General features: G+C 48.4%; 2 protein-coding genes across 9 annotated transcripts in view; one reads left to right on the top strand and one right to left on the bottom strand.

The window, feature by feature from the left end:
• TMEM163 (transmembrane protein 163) overlaps window positions 1–1,488 on the top strand; it is a 260,277-nt gene extending 258,789 nt beyond the window's left edge. Inside the window, exon 8 of the mRNA XM_054478923.2 lies at window positions 470–1,488. Coding sequence (XP_054334898.1) covers window positions 470–530 — 61 coding nt within the window. The 3' untranslated portion in view covers window positions 531–1,488. The remainder of the gene's footprint in view (window positions 1–469) is intronic.
• Window positions 1,489–2,616: 1,128 nt separating this feature from the next.
• Window positions 2,617–26,335, bottom strand: part of MGAT5 (alpha-1,6-mannosylglycoprotein 6-beta-N-acetylglucosaminyltransferase) — a 339,082-nt gene continuing 315,363 nt past the window's right edge. For all 8 annotated transcript variants that reach the window (XM_054478910.2, XM_063647391.1, XM_063647390.1 and 5 more), the window contains 2 exons: window positions 15,422–15,579; window positions 2,617–8,649 (listed from right to left, as the gene is read on the bottom strand). In XM_054478910.2, the coding sequence (XP_054334885.1) occupies window positions 8,451–8,649; window positions 15,422–15,579 (357 nt within the window). In that variant the 3' untranslated portion in view covers window positions 2,617–8,450. The remainder of the gene's footprint in view (window positions 8,650–15,421; window positions 15,580–26,335) is intronic.

Here is a 26,335-nt window from a genome sequence, read left to right as displayed (position 1 = left end):
TCGCAGCAGAGTTATTCACAATAGGCAAAACGCAGAAGCAACACAATTGTCCATTAACAGATGAATGGATAAATGTGGTAGATCTGTGCAGTGGATGCTTATTCAGCCCCCAAAAAGGAATGAAGTGCTAATACTCGCTCCAACATAGATGGACCTCAAATATTATGAAGGAAGTCACAAAAGGCTACTTGTTATGATTTTGTTTATATAAAATATCAATAGGCAAATCCATGGAGGCCAGAAGGAGGGTACTTCTCATCAGGCGTGGGGAGGATGGGGAGTGAATGGTACAGTGGACATGGGGTTTCTGAGATAACACAAATGGATGAATATACTAAAATCCACCGAGTCACATAGGGTGAATTTTATGGTATGTGAATTATCTCAGGAAAAAAAAATGAAAATATGCTTCCCCAAGCTCTCCAGCCCCATGCCGTGGAGGTGACCTTGTCTGTCTTCGTCTTTGCAGACTCCTCATCGACATGGTGCCGAGGGTGAGGCAGACACGTCACTACGAGATGTTTGAGTGAAGGGGGCCAGCGTCTGCATGAGACCATCGAGATATGAGGAGTTTCCACATAGGCAAAGGGTGCCAATATTTAACTGAACATCTGGTTTCTTTTTGGAAGTTTTCTTTCACATGGTTTGTCATTACAAGACAAGGTCTGCCCAGCCAGGTGGATCTACCTTGCCCCCATCACCTGCCGCCCCCATCAAACATGTTAGGATAATGCCCATAGGAATGGACCTGCTTCCCCATCTCCAGCTGGGACTGGCGTTTTCTAGTCTCTGGAGTATGATGGTTCTCATGGGTAGGATGAGATCTTTGGCAGAAAGGTCTTCGGTGGTGCTCTGAGCCTGCGCTGCATAGGACTGAGCAGACCCACCTCCTCCAGCTTCGGTGGCCCTGCCACTCCTGGTTCCAGGTCTGTCCTCTCCTGGCAGGTCTTAAAGGAGGATTGTAGCCCTCACCCTTTACATACCCAGAATCATCAGTATGTCACTTCCTAATTTCTATCAATCAGTGTATCTCATTAGTTTCATACTGTTTTACTAATCCTAAATCTAAACAGATTTGCTCAAAAGGAGACCATTCTATTTTTTAAAGTACTTAGTGATATACGTATAAGCTTTGCATGGACGAATTAAATAAGCACATGACCTTTTCTTGTACATTCAGAACCTGAACATCCATGTGAAAACTGGGTCCATTTTTGAGAGATGTGAAACTACAGTTTATTTGTAATAAATAATTATAATCTATCCATATATGCATATATCTATATGCTGTGTTAAGTGGTAATGGTACATTACAGTCTGTGAGAGATGGTTCGCTCCCTCTGTAAGGAACAAGACATTCTCAGCTTGATGTCACGGTAGGTTTAGATTCTGTAGAGTGTTCCCCAACCCACACCGTTCTGTACCTCTCACACCACTGCTTGCCCGGGCAGTAGTGGCTGACCAATAAAGACCTTTACCTGTTTTGTATGGCATGGGAAGGCAATCTTTGGGAGTCGTCACCGTGCGGCACCAACACATGGGGATACCCGTCACGGGCAGGTTTTCCGCTGTGGCTGAAGGATGACGTGGAAGGGGAAGCTTGTGCCTAGGGGTGCTGAACATGGAGACCCTGAAGGACTGTAGCGCAGGCCGCCCTCTCTGACCACTCAGGTAGGGGCCACACACTCACCTGGCACCTGGAGCTGAGGGACAGCTGCTCCACGGCCTTGCTGCAGCTTTGGGGCCCTGTCTCCCCTCCATGCTGGTGAAGGGAGTGTGTTCTGTGAGGTCATGGAACCTTCGTCCAGTTCCTTGCTTTCAGGTTGCTTCCCTAGCAGTACTGAGGAATACATCCAGGAATGTTATATATGTAACATGAACTAAAGATTGGGAAGTGTAGGATCTTGTAGGTTTCTCTTCTGCTGGTTTTCTCATTGTGTCTAAAATACATCATGGAAGCTCAGGGAGGGGAAGCGACACTGGTAGCATTGCCCAAACACAGGCACTTGGCTTTCCCTTGGGTTCTAACATGCTATGTGAACTGTGTGGGGTGTCCGTTTTGGGCAGTAGCCAGGAGGCCCACCAGCTTCAGAGAGGCCATGCAGATGAGGGCCAGTGTCACCTGCAGACAAACTGTTGGGTGGGGCATGGACTAACCTTCCCTGTCTCCAGGGCATTTGCCTAACCAACTGCTCATGGCTCACTGCTTTCTGGCTCAAAAGCTGCTCTTGAAAGGGAGAAATCTGTTCTAAGTCCAATGGTCGCTGGTGCTCAGCCCCTTATAGGGCTATTATTTTTATTAGCTCATTCTTAAAGATTTTTCTCAAAATCTAGCAGTTCACTTTCTAGGGGAAGGCAGCACAAGGAGAGTGCTCTAACATGAGTAGTGGTGGATGTGATATAAGGGAAGGAATACACAGTAGTAAAACCTTCCCCTCTCCACTCCTTAAATACACCGTCCTGTCTTCCTACCAGCAGTTTCAACAGTGTGCTGCATGCAAACCGTGAAATGCAGCTGGGGGAAGTTGTGTACTGGGGACGCGCCTAGACAGCAGCTCAGCTTTGTTCTGGAGGTGACCCTGCATGCACCTGCCCCCCAAAAATCACTTCCACCTGTCACACAAGAAAAGTTTATTGAAAAATAAAGTTCTCCCTAGTTTTCTCTACAACAGTGGAAAACAAAGCAGTGCTCTCTATGCCAGGACAGTACATTTGGACAGCGACACCTTGTTTGCAGAATCCTGCATTACTTAACCCCAGAAGTGAACCACAGAAAATGGCTGTAACCAGGATCTGTTTGAAGACACAGATGCAAACGGCCATTAGCTTAAAGACATCAAGGTTGTGACAGCAACTACAGTGGAAGGGACGTCACCATCTCCTTTGGCATCAACTATTATGCTATTAATACTTGGGTAGGACAATGAGCAAAATGCTTCCCAAGTTTGCTCCCTCTCAGCTTTGGCAGACGTGAAGCTGCTCTGAGGTTCCTGACATGCTGTCCCGAGAGGTGTTTAGACCTCCAGCACCACAGATCCTTTGAGCACCACCCTGTCCCTGCCATCCTCCATCAACAGTGGCCCTGCCCACCACATAAGCACAGGGTTCTCCAGCCGTGGGGTCAAGGTGGCACTGAGGGAGTGTCTTAAGGCTCCACAAAATCTGGGCTAGAGAGAGATGCTTTGCAGATGGGAAATTCCAATCACTGCATCCACAGGACGAGACTGCTGATTTGGCGGAACAGAATCCAAAGGAATTTGAAAAAGACACCAAACTCCAGCAAATTCCACACCTGCAATCTATCCAGAGTTGTGCCAAGACAGGACAGGAGATAAGGAGATAAAACTTGGAATCCACCGGGGAAGTAAGAGGCTAAATCCTCTCCCCCAAAACAAAAAGCAAACCGATATTTAGGTGATTTGGGGAAACATTCAATCATGAGCAGCCTCTAGGAGCTGTTCTGAGAGGCCAAAATCCCTGCCCCATTGCCTCCAGCTGGCAGGGTGGGGTTGGTTTTCTCCAGCAGGAGGCCAGGGAATAACCTTTAATTTGATGGAAACATGCAGAGCTAACCAGTCTGGGAGTCTGATCCCTGAGGACAGGAGGGGCCACCCCAGCCTGTAGGGGGCGGCAAAGGGACCTGCCTGGGGAATGTGTAAGTTCAATTGGTCATTCCTTCCCCCTTAACGCAGAAAAGCTATTACTGCATTCAAAGGAATACTGTTCACTTTGACTCAAGGGGTGCAGTCTGCCAGAGAACCCATTTTAATTTCTAGCTCAAAAATGTTCCTTGAGGAAAACCCTTGGAATGTTCTGAAAGACATCAGTGAGGTAAGGTCCAGTATGTGGCTAGCCAAAGGTCACCTTTACCCTTTCCAGTTGGAGTTCATAAATTCTTGCAGGCTTGTTTCCTCGGGGGCTGAAGTCTGGCATATTTTCAAATCAGTACATTCAAGAATACAGTAAGATCCCAACCAGCAGGGTAGGCCGAGAACTGGGCTACTCTAAACCAGTAATTCCTACAACATTCAATCAACTTGGAATCATGTTTTCATGTAGGTATTATTTTTGAATCAACAGGAAGGGAATGAGCTCAGCTCTATTTCGCAAGTTTTACAAAACACTAATAACAATATTTAACATTTACTAGGGCTTACTATGTGCCAAGCACTGTGCTAAACATTGAATCCTCACAAAACCCTAAGTGCTAAGAAAGCTAGGGTAATTTTTTTCTGCATTCAAGACTCTACAGCTAATTTGGTCTTTTGCTATAAAAACTTGGTCTCCCACTTTTTGAAGCCAAAAAGAATCACAGGAACTCACCCTCAGCTTCATGAAACTCCCAGCTTCCTAAATGAGCATGAATCTATTTATGTCCATCCGTCTACTCACATGAAGATGCTCTGCAGCCCCACAGGGACGGATGGGATTAGAATAAAGCCAATATGGAAATTAAAATACTTTTAAATAAATAAAATAATCCAGGCTTGGGACAGTAACACATACAACAGAGCCTGTCGTTAACAAAATAGACTTTTTTTTTTTAATCAAGACTTTTTGGCCAGAGGTGAGGGTGGCAATGTCTAATTATATACACAAGCTAGGTAAACCACCTCGGAGAAACGGGGTGACCACCGTGGTCTGCCCTAAAAGGCACGCACCTACCTATAGACATACAGTTTCAGTCCAACACATCATACTGACGTCAACCCTGCCAGTGAGCTGAACTGGGCTCCACTCCCAAAGGGGAAGCTCATTATTCACTTTCATTAAATATTGCATTCACTAAAGAAACAAAAAAGGGGTGCACGTTCTTTCCCTTTCACGATGTTAAAGTATTTCTTCTCCAAGCACGGCCCTGAACTCCTTGGATGCACCCGCTCACATGATTCTGCCTCAGCCACACCTCAGCAAGTGTGTGGGTGGCAGGGAACACAGGCCGGTTGACACACTGGCAACCAGCAGTCCTAAGGTAGACCCAAAGGTATGGCAGAATCCAGCCCTTTCTTGAGGTTCTCAAGGCTTCACACCCTCCTCTGTGGGTGGAACTGCACATGCATACACACTACGGCCTGGCGGGAGGGTTATAGGGAGCTTCTGGTGTCCAGCCTGAACAGCTACAGTGGCTCAAGAACATGTCCTGTCTCTTAGCTGGAGGAGTCTGCTATTGCCCTTTAACAGCATCTGGATTCCAAAAACCCCAAAGAAAAGCAAAAAGGCACATCAATGAAACAAATATCACCAAAGAAACTGACTATCTCCAAACGCATAGCAAACACACAAAAAAGCAAACTGTAATGAGCAGTGACACAAACCCAGTCCAAGCAAAAATGAAAAGCATCTCCATTCATACATGTGCAAATCAAACTGCATACACAAAATAAATGAGGTGTTTACCAGCATTCAAAGAAGTCTTTTTACTCCTCAAAGTATTTACTTTTCAATGGAAAGCTTTCTCTTTTAGTAAATTAGATAAATGTTTTCCCTCAAGTTTTTTAAGAGCTTAGGATCACAATGGGGAAAATAATCCAAAAAAACAGGCAAGATATTATAGCGAGGAGAAACATTAATCATAACTTAGGATTTCTCTCCCCATGGAACTGTTATCAGCTACAAATCGGTTTAGGATTCTATCAAGATCAGCAATGGCAAAACCTCCGCAGGCTTCCAGCCCACACAGGGGCACCTTCCTCTCCTCTTCCATGCAGGGCAGTTGGAAGCCCCCTCCCCAGTTTCCTCTCCAGGATCACTGACTAGACCTGGGCCAAGTCTGAGGAGGCCTGGGAACCAGTACAGATTCAGGGGTCACTGACTCTTCAGATAATGCCCTAAACAACTGGAGTGTGGGCCTGTTTGCTCCAACAGCAGCTGCCCTGTCAGTGGAACTCCGGCACACTTCCACCCAATACTGGACTCGGGGGGGACGAAAGAGGGATTTTTAAATGGCAGAAAAGTGCTCTTCTGGGCTGTCTGGCCTGGGGAGGGCGGGTCGTGACTTGGAAAAGAAGGGGAAGGTAGGGAGGCCTTGAACTTAGGGACAGCCAGCAAATGATCCTTGCAGCTTTTGGAACACAAGGCAGGGCTAAGGTTACTTTTCAGCTTCCTTGCTCAAGTAGCAGTGGCTAAGTGGGTTAAACTTTGCTCGGCCTGCAGGCTCCCCCTGCTGGTCAGATACTTGCATTGACATCCTCAGTGTTCAATGCTCCTGGAAGAGCCCAGGAGAGGGCGGCACTGGCCCAGGGACTGCAGGTCAGGGAACTCTAGCAAATTCCCACACCCTAGGGTACAGCCAAGAGGCCCATTCACAAGGAAAAAGCTCTTCCTCACAGCAAGGATGCCAGAAACTGCCCTTGCTTTAAGCTTAAAGAAATGCACAGGCTCGTACACACACACACACACACACACACACACACACACACACACACACAGGCTCGTACACACACACACACACACAGAGGCTCGTACACACACACACACACACACACACACACACACACACACACACACACACTCCCTCACTCACCAAGGTTTCCTTTGGACTTCTGCCCTTCTTCCTAGGCCCAAGCAGAGGCTATTCTCAGCCAGGTCTGGAGGTGCCCCTGTGATGATGCTCAGGGCAGAGGCCTCCCCATGGTATTCTCCCTGGCAGATGTGCTCAGGGGCCACCTAAGGAGTGGAGGAGGCCCCAGGTGCCCCCCATCCTCCTCTTAGACTGGAGGTACAATTGAGACCCACTGAGCAGGGATCTCAGTGGGCCTAAGAAAAAAGGCTGGCTGCACATTTGTGTAGCAACTGAGAAAGAAGCAGAATGTAACTTCCCAGACTTAAAGGCCCCACACTAACTCTAGTCCCCCTGAAGCAGAATTCTTCCTTTCCCTCACATTCTGAAAGCTACCAGCCATTAAACCTTGCCCATCAGTTCTGCCCAGCGGAGGCTCCACTGGGCCACCCTCTGTTAGCAGGAAGGGTGCTTGGAAGCCCCGGCGCAGAGCACATCATTGAACGACTGAGGCACCCAGCAGGGGCCAAGTGGATGACGCCAACCACTCACATTAGGCAGAAGGGGGCTCACTCGCATCAGCATGGAGATGTCAGGGGCTTTCCAGAAACTTACAAACTTGTACAGAGCATGGCAGCAACGATTCAGTGGGGTGGGAACTTGTACAAAGACAGAGAATGGGGGGTCCAGGGTTTGGAAGGTGGGGTCCAGTGTGTCTGACCAGGCCAACCTGATGACTGATTACTCAGCGAGTCAGAGTGATCCTGCCTGAAGGAAAAGCCAGCACCAGATTCCCACCTTTGCGAGCTACACCCTCAGGTGAGCAGCCAGGACAGGGCACTGCATTCATCCTGAGCTGCCTCCACTACCCCAGCAGACATCAAGAGCCCCCTTCCCTGGACTTTGGTGCCATCAGAGGTGACACAACACAAGCCCACCTGTCAGGAGCCCAGCTCCGGTCGTGCCACAAGTTCTTAAGGACCGACTTCACTCCTGTCCAAATCTTGGCTCAAAGACAATCCTCTCCAAGTCCATGAGCAGCGCGAGTCTTTCATCTCTACTTTCCTCCTCATAGCGGGGCTGGAGGGAGAGTGAGTTTACCAGAAACTCCAAAATCTCTCAATCCTGTATTTCTTTCCCAAAGGGATTCTAAAAGAAATTATGGCCAAGGTATGTGTCTGGGCATGGGGACATGGAGGAAAGGGGCCTCATCTCCTTTTTCATCCCTAGCTGGGCTCTCTGGACAACACAGGCACGTCCCCCTGACTGAGGCAGCCCATGCTCTAGGTGCCATCTATGACAATGCCCCGGGGAATTTGGCTGTGCTTCCAAAGCAAAAGTTTCTTTTGCTCTGCTGCCATCCGTTTTGAGCTGCCAGGTCCCCGTGGCTGTCCCTGAGCAGGCCACCAGCCCCACGGCACACGGTCTCTCTCCTGCACCCTGCCCAAAGCAGACAGAACAACAGTATAGTGAAGGTGGATGATTAACAGTGGAAATAAAAGAAGCCTGTGATCAATCCCTCCTCTCCCTCCCGCAGTCCCCTCCCTCCCACCCGAATAAATAAGTTAATGGGTTTAGGAATGTTCCCATTCAAAGTTCTTTCCCATCAGCTCAATTCCTCCTGTTTTGTTTTAAAGGACTCTTGAGACTTTCTTTTGCCCTGGAGCAGCTGCAGTGACAGTCTTCGCACAGTTGCTCCTTGAGAAACAGAAATGATGTTGTGCCAGGAACAAGCCAGGCTTCTGGCCTGACATACGCTCTTGTTTTGTTTTGGTGAAGACTCCACTGGGTTGCTTGGAGTGCAGCAAGGGCAATGCCAAATCAGAACCTTCTACCAAAAAGTTCAGGCTCTTGCCAGAGTCCCTGCATGACTTCTGTCCCTGGCCCTGCCTGAAGGGGCTGGGGCCACTGTCTTCCCCAGCAGCATGGTGCAGGGCTGAGCAGATAGCTGCTATAGGCAGTCTTTGCAGAGAGCCACCTGGCCCTTGATGAAGTCCCGGCAGGGGCAGACCCTCTGGTGCCTGGGGTGGGCGCCTGCACAGCTGAAGAGCAGGAGGTCACCTTGAAACACACAGTGCTTATTCTTGGGGTCAAAGGAGGGCACCAGGATGTCCTTGGCCAGCTCTGAGCTTTGGCAGGTCACCTTGTACCTGAAGAGGAAGAGAAAGGCACAAGGGTTGGTGATGAAGGGACAGAGCCTGTCCTCGTCACTGGCCCTGTGAGCCCCCATCTTGAGGCATGGGGGGATGTTCAGTTATCTTGTCCTACTTTAGAAATGAAATGGTGCCCACTCTCTGCGTCTGCAATCCTCCACCTCTAGGCATCTAGACTCAGGAAGGCATGTGTGCACCAGGGAGTGTGTGCAGGGGTGTGTGTTTGAGGCTGCCCAGTGAAGCTTTGTCTGCAATGGAGAAAAACTGGAAACAACCCAAATACTCACCAAGCAGGGAATGGCCAAATAAATCATGGCCCTTCTGTGCTTTTAGAGTTCTCTGCAGCCATTGAAAAAGAATGAGGGAGAAGAGAGGAGCAGGAGAGTCATCCTGGGGAAAGGTGAGTCCCAGAATGGGAAGCACAGAGCAATCAGCCCGCAGTGTGCACACGGGAAGTGAAGGCTGCAAGTCGAGATGGCTACATGCTAATGCCTTAGCAATGGCTGCTTCCAAGAAGTGAGAGTGGGGCAAAGCTAAGCATTATTTACATGCTTTTTTTTTTTTAAAGTATGTTTAACTTTTTAATTAAAGGCTTTAAAAAATTCCTGTTATATGGCCTTAGCCTCTTGCTGGAAAGCAATCAGACAGAAGGTGCTGTCCCAGGGCATCGCCTCCCTGGGTCTTTGCAGCCACCCTTCAGCCATGGCAATGGTAACCCCAGTTAGAGGCAGGTGAACTGAGGCTTCAGGATGTGCAGAGAAGGCCTGAATCCAGGCCCTCTCCCCAGCCCTGCTCTCTTCCTCCTCTGCCATCTTCTCCCAACAGCTGAGTGGTCTCAGGCTGTGGAGCCTGGTGGCTTTGCTTCCTTTGGCTGGGACCACTGCGTGGGGGGGCCCAGGATATTCTGATGTTTCCCTTCCCAACAGTTTTGGCCTCTTATCTCATATCTTTCCCTCCCACTTGGGATGACTGCTCCCATCCACCTTGGTTCCCGAAGGAGGCGGCGGCCTCACCTGGTGTCCTGCATGAATGCTAGGTGGGAACCCATGCTGTATCTGATATCAGAGAAGGTGGTGTCGGGGGCCGGGCAGACCTAGGTTTGAGTCCTGGCTTCATCTTTTAGGAGCTGTGTGGCCCTGGACAAATGAGTGAGCCACTCTGTGGCTCAGATTCCCTTCCACAGAATGGGGATAAATAATCCTTTACTGCAGGAATTAAGTTAGTGCTTCTAGAGCATGTGACGGAGTCAAGCTCTAAGTAAGTGGATAAATGGCAACCATCATTGTTGTCAGGATTGTGGTCATTGTCGTCATCACCCTGCCTTGGCAGATGCCGGATGGGCTATACCACCTCCCACCTTGCCTGTCCAGTGGTATGAATTTACACACCAACCATTTCTATTTCACTTGGTTCATGGAAGTCTCATTTTTCTGCTGACACGGAGGGGATGAGGAGGGGGAGCCTGAGGTTTCTCATTGCCTCTGGGAAGCTTCCAAATGGGCTTGTATGTGTATGTATGCATATGTGTATGTACATGAGCATGTGTGTAGAGCATGTTTATGTACTTGCATTTGTGTGCGTGCATGAGTATGCATATGTGTATGTGTATGTGTATATAAAGCATCATTTTCTCTCCTACTCCTGCCCTGTCTTTCTCTAGCTAACCAACTGCCTGGGGCCTTCCTCCCCTTGTCAACATTAATCCTGCGATTCCCCGCACATCTGCTGGGGCTTCTGGTGAGATCTCCCAGGCTGTCAGCCTGGCTCCTGCTCAGTTGCAGCTGAAGCCCCAACTGCTTCTGGAACTCAGCATGTCACCGGTGCTCGGGCCTCCCTCCCCCAGAGCCTGCAGTGCCTCCTGCACATGTGAACTGCACCAGGAGCCCAGGCCTGCTCAGGAGAGCGGGACTCTCTTCTCTTGCTTCCATAGTCACCAGGAGAGCGCTGCAACTACCCTAAATACCCCACCACCCCTGCTCTTGATGCCAGCTGGGAGATGGTGATGCTCAGGGAGTTAAGGTCATGAATCATGAAGGCAGAGGGCAGGAAGTCGATTTTTATGGATTTCCTAAAAGGAAAAATGAGTCAGAGACTTGCAGCTACCAGCTCCTTCATGGAATACCTCAACGGGACAACAAAGAGAAAAATATCTGGAACTCAATTCTGAATGACAAGTTTACATATGGAACATGGCCTTGAGATACAGGTTTATACTTATGACCTTTTTTTTAGGTGAATTACAACAGCTGCTGTGGCTTTACTTAAACCGTCTGCCAGCACACTGCTAACCAGAGCACAGAAATCTCTACAGCGACTCTCAGACCCCATGGCGAGGAATATAATTGTCAGGAGCCATGAAAAACCCTCCTGCCCGCTCCCTGGGTCACCTGGACTCAGGCTGTAGGCCACCATCTCCCAGGGTAGAAGCACACATGAGCGTGTGTCTATGAGCAGGATTCAGCTAAGGCTGCAGCAGCAGAAGCCTGCCTGGGGTGATGCACAGAGACCACTGCAGAGTGCTCAAGCAGCAGACGCTTCACCAGGCCACAGGTGAGACCCGACACCAGGCAGCTCCTTGAGGGTTCAACTGATGGATTCGGCTGTGGAATGCAGGGCTCTAACCAAGTCCCTGGCCCCAGTGTCTTCTAAGCCCCCAGGGAGCTCTCCCTTTTACTGGCATGCATGTGTCCATCCCACAGCCCTGAGCAGTCAGGAAGGTGACTCTATTATCCTTGGGAGCAAAGGTCATCAGTGAGGCAAAGCAGCTTTCCCCAATCGCTAGAGCACATGGAGACCAGAAAGCCTCTGCAGCCAGGATCCTCAATCCCTAGGGGGTCCCTGCCTTTCCAGGGAGTGCATGGTGCTATGTCTGCCTCTCTGTCCCTGCAGTGTCTGTCTCACAAACACCCACATCCTCCTGCTCAGAGACCCCACTGCAGTGTGCCATCTTCCTTTCCTTTCTTTCTAGTTTCTTACAGGATGGGAGTTAAAGTATCTGGGCCCATCAGGTCTGAGTTTACAATTTATAGCTCTTGAAGAATAAAAATAGGCAAAGCTCCCTCTAATGGGGCTGGCCACACTGTGACTGAAGTCACAGGCACTGGGCTGAGAAGTCACCAGTCCCTTCCTGACACAGACCTATAATGCACAGGACAGGATGTGCTGGACAGGAGGCGAGTGCTGCTGTCTCACCTAGTGCTCCCGCCCCTCCCTCCTGCCCCTTCCCTCAAGTGCCTTCCCTCCCTTAGCCCCCTCTCTTGAGGGCTCTGTTCATTCCAGCTCTGCCTTGCCAGGTCTCACCTGGCAAAGACTCCACTGGGCTGCTCTGAGTGCAGCAGGAGTATTACCAAATCAGAACCTTCTACCAAAAAGTTCAGGGTCTTGCCAGAGTCCCTGGATGACTTCTGCCCTTGGTCCTGCCTGATGGGGCTGGGGCCACTGTCTTCCCCAGCAACATGGTACGGGGCTGAGCAGGTGGCCTACTAAGAGTCACCTTCCCTCTCTCAGATACCAAAGCACTCAGTCTAGACTGTACTGCTACTAGAATTCTTCACACAGAGCAACCCCAGTTGCCAATAATTTAACATTTTAGAAGAAACAACTTTAAGAGGTAGCAAAATTAGAAACTGGGCAGGAACACATGCTCCTGTGTATGGAACTGAGGTCCTCTCCACTGGGCCCCACTGGAATGAACCCTGGCACTTCCTGGAGCCTCCATCTTCCAGTCTCCACCCCAGTCTGGGAGGAGACTTGTCCAGAGGATGTGGGTCGCACCTGAATCACGTGTGCTCTGCGGTGGCCTCTTCAGTGCTTAACTGCGCCCTTGCACCCTGCATACACAAGAACTCGAGGCTGGTTTCCTGAATGGCCCTGATTCAAGACAACACAAGACACTCCAAAGGGTTCCCCTGATGTGATATACTAAAGTCATACTATAGAGTGAGGACGGGTGGTTCTTAAACTCTATGGATACCCAAAGACTGAAAAAGGAACTTAAACTTAGCTCAAAGCAGGCTCCAAGTTGGAGATGCAAAGGCAGCACTGGCTTGCAGGAACTGCTAATTGCTAATTGGCTATGAATATGGATGGGCCAGGATCACCTCCACACTGAGGAGGCACTCAACAGACTGCCAGATAGCTGGGGTTTTACAACATTATCAGTATTTACAAATGCATGAACAAGTTATTCAGCAAGGTTCTTATGTTCAGAGAATTAATTTCAGACAGCTTTATTGCAAAATTAGCATTCATTCCAGCCTCCTGCTAAGAAAGCCCACATCTCTATAGTGGGGTAGGGGGTGGGGGTGGGGTCAAGCGATCCCATGGCACAGGGCCTGGCCTTAGGACAGCCCCACGCCAAGTCCTTTTGCTCTCGTGAACTCTGCATGGATACGGAGGTGGGGAGGGGCCAGGGCTGGGGCTGGCTTATCTGTCTTGGCTCAGTGGCCTTGGGCTTACTCCACTGCCCAAAGCTCTCTGGAAGAAAGGGGTGTTCTACTCTGTCTTTGGCAAGGGCTGTTCATTATGTTACCCATCACCTAGGATATCCCCATTTTACAGATGAGAAAACTGGCAGAACCGAGGGAAGTGGTCATTTGCTCTTTCTCCTTCCTGCCTTCCCTGACCTGGACCCTGGCCTGGAGGTGGCCTGCCTTTGTAGGGCCCCATGCTAGCTCTGAGCCAGACCCTGAGCACAGTCCCTGGGCCAAGAGCGCTGACTCCTGCCTGGCCAGGAAGGAAGCCGTGCTGTTCAGGAGCCCCATTTGGTCCCATTCCCAGGATGCAGCTTTTCGTATCTCTTCTTCCAGAAGTGGGCTTATGCAGACAGTCCCTAGTTTGTAACTAGTGAATTCTGAAATCTGATGCAGACAGACTCAGGGTTCTCAAGAAGCCACCTTACTCCAAGAGCTATATGCAAAAGGAGCACGTGGAAGGCCCCTCACAGGACTCTACAATTCAAGATTTGCGCTGTGGAACTGGAAACTTCTGGTACCATCACAAACTTTCCAGACATCCCAGACCACTGCCCCCTCCTAAAGCTTGCCTGGTGGCAGAGCAGGGTGCCACCCCGAGCCCCCACTTTTGGCCTATGCGTTTGTTTTCATGGTGGAATCAGGGCAGCTTCTGTGCCTGGGTCTTCTCATAAAAAGAACAGGAAAAAAATAGCATCACCAGGGCCGGGCACGGTGGCTCACGCCTGTAATCCTAGCACTTTGGGAGGCCTAGGTGGGCAGATCACCTGAGGCCAGGAGTTTGAGACCAGCCTGGCCAACATGGTAAAACCCTGTCTCTACTAAAAATACAAAAGTTAGCTGGGCGTGGTGGCGTGCAGTTATAGTCCCAGCTATTTGTCCCAGGCTGAGGCGTGAGAATCGCTTGAACCCGGGAGGCGGAGGTTACAGTAAGCCAAGATAGTGCCACTGCACTCCAGCCTAGGCAAAAGAGCGAGACCCTGTCTCAAAAACAAAACAAAACAAAACAAAAAACAAAAAAAAAAACGTAGCTCACACCCTCACACCCCTACTCACGAGAGCTTCCCTGCAGCAGGCAGGACACAAGAGGCCACACATTCTCCCTACAAAGGGTTTTACACCACACTTAAGGATAAGACGACTCACAGGAAACAGGCCAACTCAGACCATGGTGCACAAATAACAACAGTGGCCAACAGCACTAACAGGGCGTGAAGCCAGAACAGGGACAGGTGAGCCCTGAGCCCCAGGTCCACTCCACTTCCTAAACATCCTCTTCAAGACTGGAATGGTACACCTGCCAGATCGAATATATGGAGTTGGGACAGTAGGGTCTTATTATTTGTAGGCTAGTCTCTTGCAGAAAACACCTAATCAGAGCTACTAAGGTGGTGGGTGGGTGGGGAGGCTAGATAATTCTGCAATATGTGGACCATGGTGGGGTGTGATAAAAATTGAGAGAATGGATTCAGGCCTGTCAAAGGTCATGGGTGAGAGGCCAGAAGAAACTTCACATGGAAATTTGGGAACTGCAAATGCCCAACTCAAAATGCCAATGCAAAGGGAAAGGAAAGGTGCCACTAAGTAATGCAAGCACAAGGTAAGAAATTCAAGGAAGGCGCCTCCCCTGTGCAGCCCTGGGTCAGCATTCCCAGTGCCGCACTCACCTCATCACCAAGGGACCCCGCAGACTCAGGTCTGCTGGGGCCTGAGATGCACCATGTGTCAGTGACCTAGAAGAAAGTGCAAAAGGGAACAGGCCGCAGGAGAAGGCTGCTCTTGGAGATTGATGTGGGCAGTTTTGTGCCAGCTCCATCTCCATGTTTCTCATTCCTTTCTGACTCCAGGGTTGAACAATGTCACTCGCCACCAGCCCCTTGCACTGCTCAGACTCTGCTGGGGGGCCTGGCTGCCAGCAGGGGTCTGAGGAGCTGGTCCATCTATACCTGTGGCTCCGTGCCTACCTCTACTCCCACTGTTCTTGGGGTCCACATTAGCAAGCTGAACACCTCCCACAATCTTCAAACCCAGATACAGCTTTATTTATGCAAATACAACACTCGCATTCAAATGCTAAACACATCATCATGCCAGGTGACTTCATCTCACCCAACAGGAACAGTAACAACACTGGGCTAACTCTCTAGGGGGATCCTGCTGCAACCTACTCCCCTCCCACACCTTATCCCCACAGCCCAGTAGCTTGGAAGAGGAAACCTGTACCTCTCACCTGACTACCCCACAAGGCCAGCTGGAATCTAGGGGCTGAGTCCCCACCCCCACCCCAGGGCACTTACTTCAGCATGTCCTTGTCCTTGTTGAGGTGCTGGAAGAAAGAAGGCTCGCAGATGAGCTGGCTCTCCTGGCACACCTGCTTGCAGGACTGCCCGGGCTCAGCAAGCTTGACCTGTAGGGCGCTGAGGGGTGGCCACATCACTTGCCCATGGCAGAAGTCCTAGAATGACAGTGAAGCCATCAGCCACAGGTCCAAGGATACAGCTGGGGATCCCCAGCTCTGCCAACCACACTGGCAATGGAGGCGGCACACTGGGAGAGCACAGGGACGGGGAAGAGTTGGGAGCCACATAGATGGGCTGGATTGGGGCTCAGCTGGAATATGCCTTCAGGCCAGGTCTTGACCTCCCTAACCACCAGCTTACTCAACCTCGAGACGGGGACCAACAGCAGTGCCTTCCACAAAGGGCTTCAGGATGAGAGGGCTTACTTGTGATGAGCTTGGCACCACGCCTGCCCGTGAAGGGTGGCTATTCTCAATCATCACCATCAACACTTATGCAGCCAGGCTATTTAGAGCCTCTGCTCTTCAAGGCCCTTCTTCAGACCAGCCTCCACCAACTGGTCTGTTCTCTTTGATTCCAAAGGCACTATGTCTACCCCATCTTGGCAGTCACCTAATATGACACTGTTTCACGAGCGCTACTTGTATCTCAATGGCAATGTTCTGACGCTGTGAGGTGAAGATCACACCAAGGAGACTGCAGACACTTCTGACACCACCTCATATGGTGCTCTGTCCTTGGTAGGGACTTAGTGCTGGTTGGTTGAAAACAAGCACAGTAAGTCTGCTCACTTAGTGTCATCAATAGTCTCTCAGAAACTGCAACGTTAAGTGAAATGACAATATAAAGAAACCAATTTTACAACAGGCTAATTGATATTAACAAGAGTTACGTTCCTATGGCCCATTTCTTGTCAAGAAACATCACCAAACTTCTAAATAAAGACCCAAAACACTTTCAATATTAAACATTGAAACAAATGTGAGCTATACACACATTTAAGAAAGATGAATAAATACAAATAAGATAAATCATTTACTCAATTTTTGGTGAATCAGTGAGTGACGGCAGTTGTAGTGATGGTGGGTTCAATCGAGGAATACACATTTGCGAAGTGAAAATCGTAAGGAGTGCCTCCTCTCACCTCGTAATTCACTATCAATCAATCACTAACATGGCACCACAATCAGGCCTGCCTCCACCAGCTGGTCTGTTCCCTTCTCTCTGATTTCTTGCATGTGTATGATTATCGTAGACGTTATGGTTTTATTGTACAATAATTTGTATCGATTCATTTGTTTTCGAACGCTCTTATTCCAGCTCAGGGCTGAGGGTGGCTGGAGCCTATCCCAGCAGCTCAGGGTGCCAGGCGGGAAGCAGCCCTGGACAGAACACAGTTCCATCGCGGGGTGCATTCACACACACCCCCACTCATTCATGCTGGGACCATGTAGACACGCCAATTCACCTCAGGTGCCCAGCTTTGGAATGTGGGAGAAAACCAGAGTCCCTGGAGAAAACCCATGAAGACACAGGGAGAATGGGCTGACTCCACACAGACAGTGGGCCCGGCCAGGAATCAACTTTCTTCATTCTCAACATTATAGCAAAATGACATTATTCGAGGATCTTCTGTACAACATTTTGTATATTCAAGAACTGGAGAAATAGAAGTCTAAGTAGCATATGATAGGATGAGCAGGAATATGGCACCCCCTACCAAGAATGTGTGTTAAGTGCTCTGGGTGGGGCAGAGCCAGTTGACCCTGGGATCTAGAGGGAATAGAGGAAACCAGCAGGTCTAAGGAGGACTCGGGGGTGAGGAGAGGGTTGGAGGACTGCCCCTGAGAAGTAACATGGAGTACCAGCACCAGGAGTGGTAAGAAGATGTACTTTTCAATGTGTGTCCTTCTAGAGTATCCTACTTTTCCTCACGTTTCCTTTCCAGATCTGTGTGGAGGAGGAGTTGATCAGTAATCTCAGGGCCCAGGGCTCCTAGCACTGACACAGGCCGAGGAAACGTTTTTGTCCCTCCCTTGTCTGTCATGTGGAATGCCACCACAGGGATATGAGGGTCTCATGCTGCCAGGCGGGTCCCTTGGCATGGAGGTGGGTGTAGCACCAGAACAGGGGCTGGCCCAGAGCTGCATCTAGGGGGCATACTGTTGCCATTTTTCTTTTTTTAACCTTGTGCTTGTATATAAATATTTTTGAGACGAAGTCTTGTTCTGTCGCCCAGGCTGGAGTACAGTGGTGTGATCTCAGTTCCCTGCCACCTCCGCCTCCTGGATTCATGCAATTCTCCTGCCTCAGCTTCCTGAGTAGCTGGAACTACAGGTGTGCACCCCCACATCCAGCTAATTTTTGTATTTTTAGTAGAGATGAGGTTTTGCCATGTTGGCCAGGCTGGTCTCGAACTCCTGACCTCAGGTGATCTGCCCACCTCGACCTCCCAAAGTGCTGGGATTACAGGTGTGAGCCACCACACCCGGCCTTGTGTTACTTTTAATAAGCCAAAAGACAGTAAGAAAGAGCAAAGCAAAACCCACCAAAGGCTCTGTGGGCAGCTGGCCGTGAGAGCACATCTTGCCTCTTGCTTTTACCAGCTATGTGAGCCTTTGGGCAAAATACCTAACAGTCTGAAGCCTTAGTTTCTTCATCAGAAAAAGGAAGATGATGATTCTGATGATTTATTAGGGCTATTGCTTCTTCCCATCTCCTTGAAGGAAGAAATGCTGAGAAAGGCATTGCCTGCTGAGAAAGGCAACTGTAGGTTACTACCAGGTTACTTGGTGCCAGCTTCTCTTAGGGTCTCCTTAAATCAAGGATCCTGATTCCAACAAGGCAGGCAAACCCACTGCTGCCCTCCACTCATGTGTTCCTATGATGAGGGGATTCAACTACTCCAGCCCGAGTGAGTTTTGGTGGTTAATGAGCAAAATGCTTCACCGAAGAGTTGGCAGGAAACCTAGAACTTGGATTCCTATCAGCTGCAAATAGAATTCCAGGAAGGTCTAATAATTCAGAGATGAAAAGAAACACATTGGATTATTGAGGGATATTAGGATACAGCTTACTCTTCTGAAAATGATGCACAGTGGGTGAGTGGGTAAGCAGAGTGCCCCAGGACCCATACAGCCCTGGGCACCACCAGAGACAGACAACTAGACAGAAGACCCTCAAATGACTCCTTATATTCATGGTGATTTTCATCACAATCCAGGCCCCTGGTAAGCCATGGGTGGCAAGGTAACTTGAGTCTGAATGCTGCTACTAACGCTGACAGCATGACTATACAGACCTGTGGGACCCTGAATGGGGGCACAGTGATCACTGGTGGCCGTTGCTTTCTTAGGTGACAGGAAACCTGCTGGCTGGCCTTTGACACTCTGCCAATCCCATCGGGACAGCTGTCATCAGACAGGAAGAATGAAAGCACACAGTGATCAATGGAGTTACTGATGATCAGAGCTGAGTGGGGGCATGGGCATTGGAAAAGGTAAAGTGTTTTTTGGTTGTTTTTCTGGTTGGCTAATGCAAGCAACTTTGTTTATATAGGTTGAATATCCCTTATCTGAAATGCTTAGGATGAGAAGTGTTTGGATTTTTTCAGATTTTGGAACATTTACATATATAATAAGCTATCTTTGGGATGAGACCCAAATCTCAACATAAAATTCATTTATGTTTCATATATATCTTAAACATGGAGGCTAAAGGTATTTTTTTTTTACAATATTTTAAGTACATTTGAGCATTACACAAAGTTAAAGTACTTTTATGTGTGAAATTTTCCATGGTAGTGTCATGTTGGTGCTCAGAAAGTTTCAGATTTTGGAGCATTTTGGATTTTCAGATTCAGGAAACTCAACCTGTAATTCTTTTTTTTTTTGAGATGGAGTCTCGCTGTGTCACCCAGGCAGGAGTACAGTGGCATGATCTTGGTTCACTGCAACCTCCCTCTCCCAGGTTCAAGAAATTCTCCTGCTTCAGTCTCCTGAGTACCTGGGATTACAGGTACATGCCATCACATGCAGCTAATTTTTGTATTTTTAGTAAAGACAGGGTTTCACCATGTTGGCCAGGCTGACCTGGAACTCCTAGCCTCAGGGGATTCGCTTGCCTCGGCCTCCCGAAGTGTGGGATTACAGGTGTAAGCCACCATGCCAGCCTGCTCAACCTGTAATTCTTTAGGAGCAACTGGATAATTTCTGCAGCCTTTAAATTTTATAATAAAGAGATTTTAAAATCCACATACACCAAATCATGTGACTGAACAGAAAAGATAAGACAACTGGGAAATCTAGACCAGATCACATCATTTACATCAGAAGAAGCCAAGTGGGAATGTTTCTCTCTGCATCTTGGATTTGGCTTGACCCAGTCCTGGATTAGGCTGGGGAAATGAAGACCCACGAAGGCTGAAAGCTCCTGTTTAGGCTTTCATGGCTTGCAAGAAAACTGTGGAACATCTCTACTTACATGACACCAACAAACAGAGCTGAGGGCAGTATCTGTACCTGTTGAGTTTGGAGACTCTTTAGAAACTTGGCTTCTTATTCATGCTCAGCCTCATGGGGTACAGGAAGCAGCACAAAGGTTAACACTGAAGCTAGAGGCCGGGCAGAGTGGCTCATGCCTGTAATCCCAGCACTTTGGGAGGCCAAGGTGGGCGGATCACCTGAGCTGAGGAGTTTGAGACCAGCCTGGCCAATGTGGTAAAACCCCATCTCTACTAAAAATACAAAAAAATTGGCTAGGCATGGTGGCGCGTGCCTGTAATCCTAACTACCCGGGAGGCTAAGACAGGAGAATTGCTTGAACCCGGGAGGCGGAGGTTGCAGTGAGCCGAGATGGAGCCACTGCACTCCAGCCTGGGTGACAGAGCGAGACTCCGTGTCAAAAAACAAAACAAAACACTGAAGTTAGGGCAGAGTCTTGCTTTGTTTGACAAGGAGGAAGTGATGAGTGATGTGGCGAAGGAATGTGCTTCAAGTCAGAAGGAGCAGATTGGAAGCCTTGCCCCACCACTGTGGTGCTTTGGGCGTGTTATCCAGTGTGGTCTCATCTCCTGCTTGTCTGCAGAGAGTAAGGCTAACAGATAGTAAGACACGGAGCTGAGCAGAATGCTGGCAAATGGCAGGTGATCCATAAATGCTCCTTTTCCACCTGTTAGCCTTTCTTGGAAGAGCTGCCTGTGCCCCACAGAGCTTCCAAGGTACTGCATCGGAGACATCTGCAGAATCTGGGGCAGCCCTAGATGAATGGATATCTTACACCTCAGCTCCAGCAGGGCAGGATGGCATCAAAAGGCCCAAACCATGGGAGATGTCCTTAAAGCTGCACTGTAGGGCTGATATGCCCTATTTGTTCATTTCTTTGTAAACTACAGCAGCCTCCCCTCTCAAGGTCCCCCTCAACAGGTGTGCTTAGTTCAATCCTGCAGATGAACACTGGAGCTCCAGGAACCCTTTCCGGTGCTCCCCAGGAGCATGGTCTAGCATCCTCTCAGCAGTCTGTTTTGGGGGTCAACAGAATCAGGAATAGTAAAAATAGGAGCAGGACCTTCTCAAAGCTTGCTGCCACCTGGAGAGGCTAAAGATGATCACACTGAACAGAGGGAGGCCTGAAGGTGGCAGGAGAAAGCTGGGGATCTGGGTTAGGATTCTGGCTCCCAGCTGTGGGACTTCATAGATGTCTCTTCAGCTCTGCCTGCTCTCACACATAAAATGAGGATGATGCCATCTGTCCTTCACTCCTTATCTAATTCCTGTGAGAAGAAAATGAGGTGACTGATAAGAAAGAACTTTGAGATGTTAAAGATAATGTTCCAAAGTTGACCGTTGTTTGCTACAAGGGTCTGGAGGTAAAAGTTGAGTTGGCTGATTACATATCATAATTCACCTACATCCACAAGATCCACCTTTTGGCCCAGCTGCTTTCAGGGCACAACTGAAATGGAAGCCCCTGTCATAGCCTCTTCTCTCCCGTAAGTTCCAGTCCCACTGGGTGCTCAGAGAAGGCTGGGCGTCCTCTGTTTCATTCAACTGCAGCACAGGCTAATAAGGCAGTGCCAACTTACCTTATCTCCTTACCATAAGTACTCATTCCTTCATTCATTGAACAAAATACTTGCTACTAGGCAGAAAAGCATAAGGGCTCAGAGCTCAGACTGCCTGGTGGACTCTTACCTCCTCTGTTTAATAATCATAATGTGTAACGTGCTCAGAAAAGCACCTGACACAAAAATACCATCTGCATGTTGGCTGTCACCATGACTACGTGCAATCTAGTCCCTGGAGTGCGGGGGAAGGGACGATGAACCAGAGGAACCACAAACCCCTGCCTTCATAGGGCTTGCATTCAGTGAGGGAGACAAAAAAACAATGGATAAGTCAATATATATAGTACATTAAAAGGTGATAAGTACTCTAGAAAAGAATGAAGTGAGACTGTTGGCAGAGATGATGTCCTGATAAGGCATCACTGAAATGGTGGCAGCTGGGAAAAGACATGAGGAAGTAAAGAAGTGAGCCATGCAAACATCTGGGAGGAACATGCTAGGCAGAGGAACATCTAGATCAGAAGATTTGACAAGGGAGTACATTCCAGGGGTAGCATACCCAAGCTTCTAGGTAGCTTGGCAGAGTGTGTATATTATGGGTTAGAAGTGATGGGGTTCAGGAGGGCCCTGGGAGTCAGATCTTTGGGGTCTAATTGAATGCTCTAGCTTTTCCTTGAAGTAAGATGGAAGATACTGGAGATTTCTGGGAAGAGGGTGATGGGATCTGCATGCTGGGAACAGACTGCAGGAGCAAAGCAGCAGCAGAGAGACAGGAAGCTGCCGCAACAGCACAGGAGAGAGATACGGGACTGAGACCCTGAGACAGGGCATCTCTGTTCAACAAACCCCCATGACACACTCATGTAAGCCGGCTTTGAAGGTTTCCTCATTCATTCAGTACTTTATGAATGACTATTAAAGTCTCCCACTGGGTGCTGGAAATAAAAACATGAAGGAGACACAGTCCCTGGACTCAGAGGTTCAGTGTGCAGTCTAGTAAGAGAGGCCAATGCTAAAAAATTACCGAACAGTACAAAACAAATGCCCAAATAGGATGCGCAGGCCACTTGCAGAAAGGAAAAGAAAGATTAACTCTAGGGAAGGGAAAAGTGGTGGTAGCAGTCAGAGAAGGCTTCCAGAAGATAGGGAAGGCCATCTGGGTTTTGTAGGCTGTATGGAAGTTAGCAGCTTACCTCTAACATGGCGCTTTGCAGATAGTTGGTGCCGGGAACAGACTGCAGGAGCTGCTCAACTAAACTGAATGTTTTTTGCATTCTGAGGCTTTGACAGTAGCAGAAGTAGAAAAGGAAACTATTCTAACTTAACGAGCTCCTATGCAGCCAGAATGAGATACAAACAGTAATTTCCAATCTGGTTAACAAGCCCACTTAGAACACAGAACATCTGCATCCTTCCCTAACAATTATTTCAACCAGTCACCAAATTTCTCTAAATGTGCTTGACTATCCTGAAATTTCCATGCAGTAGCCATAAACCAACAAAAACTCTAATAACCAACCAATTTATGAGACGGAACAATGTTCTAAACAAATGAACACAGCCAACCCTGAAGAAGAGGTAAGAGCACCGCCTTTGTAAAGAAGGTTAGTCAGCAGCCTGAGGAAAACACCCTAAAAATACAGAAGGGGCCAGAGAAGGGGAGGAGAATGCTCCCTGGGAGAAGCGCTAGGTAGCGGGACTGGCTTGTTCGCGCCCTCTTGGTTTGCTGGGCCAGCGGAAGGGTCACTTGTTCAGAGCAAAGCAGAGGAGTGGTAACAGAAGGGCCAGTCAGAGAGGGCTGAGTGGTGTGTGAAGGGGGTCCAGAAACCCCTCACCCCACCCACTGCAGCCAACTCTTTCACAGAGTTACTAATAAGCCCATGAGAGTTCAGTGCAAGTGGATTTTGGTGGGAGCCCACACTGTCTGGAACGAAGAACACAGGTTCAAATATAAATGTCTGCAGGCAGGATCTAGAGGAAGAAAAACCAGAAATTGGCAAAAAAAAAAAAAAAAAAAAAAAAGTTGGTAGGACAGGTAGGACCATGAAAATGGGGTTTGGGCCCCATTCGGTCAGCTATTTGAGGGATAAGGCACATATTGGTTATCTGTGTTACAGCTGAGAAATCCAGGGCCGGGCACAGGAAGTGTTCCATAAATATTGAGTAACTGACTAGATTAGCACACCTCAGGTGCCAGGCTGAAACCGACCATTCTCGGCGTGTGCTTTCCCTTAAAACACAGTGAACTGTGTCCACACATGGCCCCAGAGGTTGTTTCCCAGAAGTGGGTGTGAATTTTTGTTTCCACAAAAGAAACAGTGACAGTGCCTGTAAAACTGAGCAGTAGGCAGCAATCTTCATGGATCATCTCTACACATGCAAAATTCCACTGAGCAAAAAACTCACCTTCGAAGAGCCAAAACAGAAATCTACCTTATTCACACACTTCTAGGAGTCTACCCAGGAGAAACGAAAACAGGTCCATACACAGATTGCATGTGAATGTTCACAACAGCACCTACCACATTAGTCAAAACGTGGATATAAGCCAAAAGCCTATCAATTGGTGAACAGATAAATTGTGATATTAATCTGTACACACATGGAATACTATTCAGCAATAAAATCAGCTCTGACACATTTAACAACATGGGTGAACCCCCAAAACATCATGCTAAGTGAAAGCCAGAAATCTCCAGAAAAGGCTCATCTAAAAAGGCAGGAAACAGATCAGTGGTTTCCTAGGGCTGGGGTGGGAGCAAGGATTGATTGCTAACAGGGACAAATGAGTTTTTTGGGGTGGTGGAAATGCTGCAAAACTGGAGTGTGGTGGTAATTGTGTAACACTACCAATATGCTAAAAAAAAATCATTGAATTGCGTCCTTATATGCAGTGAACTTTATGGTCTGTAAACCATACCTCAGTGAGCCAGTTTGAAAAACACACCTTGGTTGGTTTCTGGGCTCCTGCGGCAACTCGTAGCGAAGGCTTTGAGAGCACCCTCGTAGGCCAGGCATTGTTCTTAGTGCTAAACATTATCAAACTACATTTTCCTTCACCAGCCTGATGGGTAGGTTGCATTATCCCTATTTCTCAGAAGAGGAAAGAGCACAGAGATGTTAGGTAACTTGCCCAAGGTCAGAAACACAGTGGCAAGCAGAGCTAAGATGTGAACCCAGGCAGTCAGCTGCTAGGGTTCAGTGCTTAATCATTACCTGCCTAGTCTCTCTGGGTGCAGGAAAGGCTGGGTAAACAAAAGCTATTGATTTCTCAAGAGTAAACATTCCTCAAGCTAGTTCTCCCCTTTTCAATTTCTCCCTCTTTCCTTGCAATCTGTCACCTCTACCATTGCTCCCACCTTTGGACTATCCAGATTCATAACAGGCTTGTCCTTGCATCTAGAACACTCCATAGTGGGCTTATTCTGGGTTCTGATGAACAGACATCCTAGGACCTTCAGCTGATTCCACAGCCATTGTTGGAGTTAACTCTTTTTTTACCCTCCATCTCTCCAGAATGCTTCTCAGATGAATCACACAGCTCTTTACAAATTAACATGACTGTGACCATGCTATATATTTACAGTGTCTTTACAGGAAATAGAAAATATAATTCAAGAGCATATGTATGGTTTTAATAAATCAATCTGAAATTGCCGTTCCTTCAAAAAAGTCCTGCTATACTCTCTGACCTGAGGCTAATACAAAAGACTTTCCCAAGAAATGCATAATGAAAACCTTAACAAGCCCAGACATACTGAGGATAGGGAACAACAGTGCTTGATCTTAGATTACAAAGAAGTTCCCCCTGCTGGAGACAGCATCTCTTTGAGAAAGCTGATTTAAAAGAGCATGCACTCTGAATCAACATTTTCAGTACAGTAAAGGAAGTGGGGACATTAAGAGAAAAGAGCAAGTGGTTTTCCCAGATCCAGGAGTCTTTCTCATTGGGTGCCTGTACCCAGGGAGGGCTGGGTATGAGGTGGGTTTCCTGCTGGCGACTGCTCAACTGCACACTGAAGCCTGGGGTGCCCTCGATTGCTGTCTGTTAGCTCCCTCTGGCTCCCACTGCCTTGGCTGAGCGTGACAGACAACCCTGAAAGGTTTCTGGGGTAAAACCTTTTGTGTTCTCCTTGCAGATCACATGGAGAACTCTGGAGGCAGATATCGGCCTAATTAGGGCTGCAGTGCTCCTACCATTCAAGGGATGGGAAGGGCCTCCTCGGAGCTGCAGGCTTTCTTGTTCATACCAGGAACACCTCCTCTCCATCCTCGCTGCCCTTTGAAGATATTCGTCTAGTTGCAAAAAATAATGAATACTCCACCCTCTAAAACACTGGGGTCTGGAGCTAAAAGAGGTAGCAGACCCAATCTGTGAACCAATGGGATCTTGGCTTTCTATCTTCCTTCTGGCATCAGGGGAACATTCTGGGTTCAATAGAATCTCTGAGATAAACTCAAAATAGGTCCCCTTTATTGCTCATTTAGGAGCATTTGGAGAATGTTTAATAAGAAATGCCCCTAACACAAGATTCCTGGAATGATTTTTCTAAGCACCAATCTGATAGTTCCACTGCCCCTTAGCCTGCGACAAAGCCCTTCTTTAGCTTCCTATTCTCCCAGAATCAAAATGGAATTCTTCAGCCGAGCCTCAGTGTCTTTTCACATTCTGCAATCTCCTCCTCCAGCCTGGTCTCTTACCTCATCCCTCTCTTCAGTCAAGTGCCTATCATTCCCCACGACATTTTTCCCCCCTCCAGGCCTTCACATCTGGACTCGTCCAGCCTTCCATCTGTGCTACCAGTTTGCCTTCAGGACTCACCTCCTGCAAGATGCCTTTGGATACA

The sequence above is a fragment of the Pongo pygmaeus genome, chromosome 11, assembly GCF_028885625.2.
Source record: "Pongo pygmaeus isolate AG05252 chromosome 11, NHGRI_mPonPyg2-v2.0_pri, whole genome shotgun sequence".
In the NCBI taxonomy this organism is placed as follows: domain Eukaryota; kingdom Metazoa; phylum Chordata; class Mammalia; order Primates; family Hominidae; genus Pongo; species Pongo pygmaeus.
Note: the sequence above shows the minus strand (reverse complement) of the source record. Positions and strands in the feature narration are given on the sequence as shown.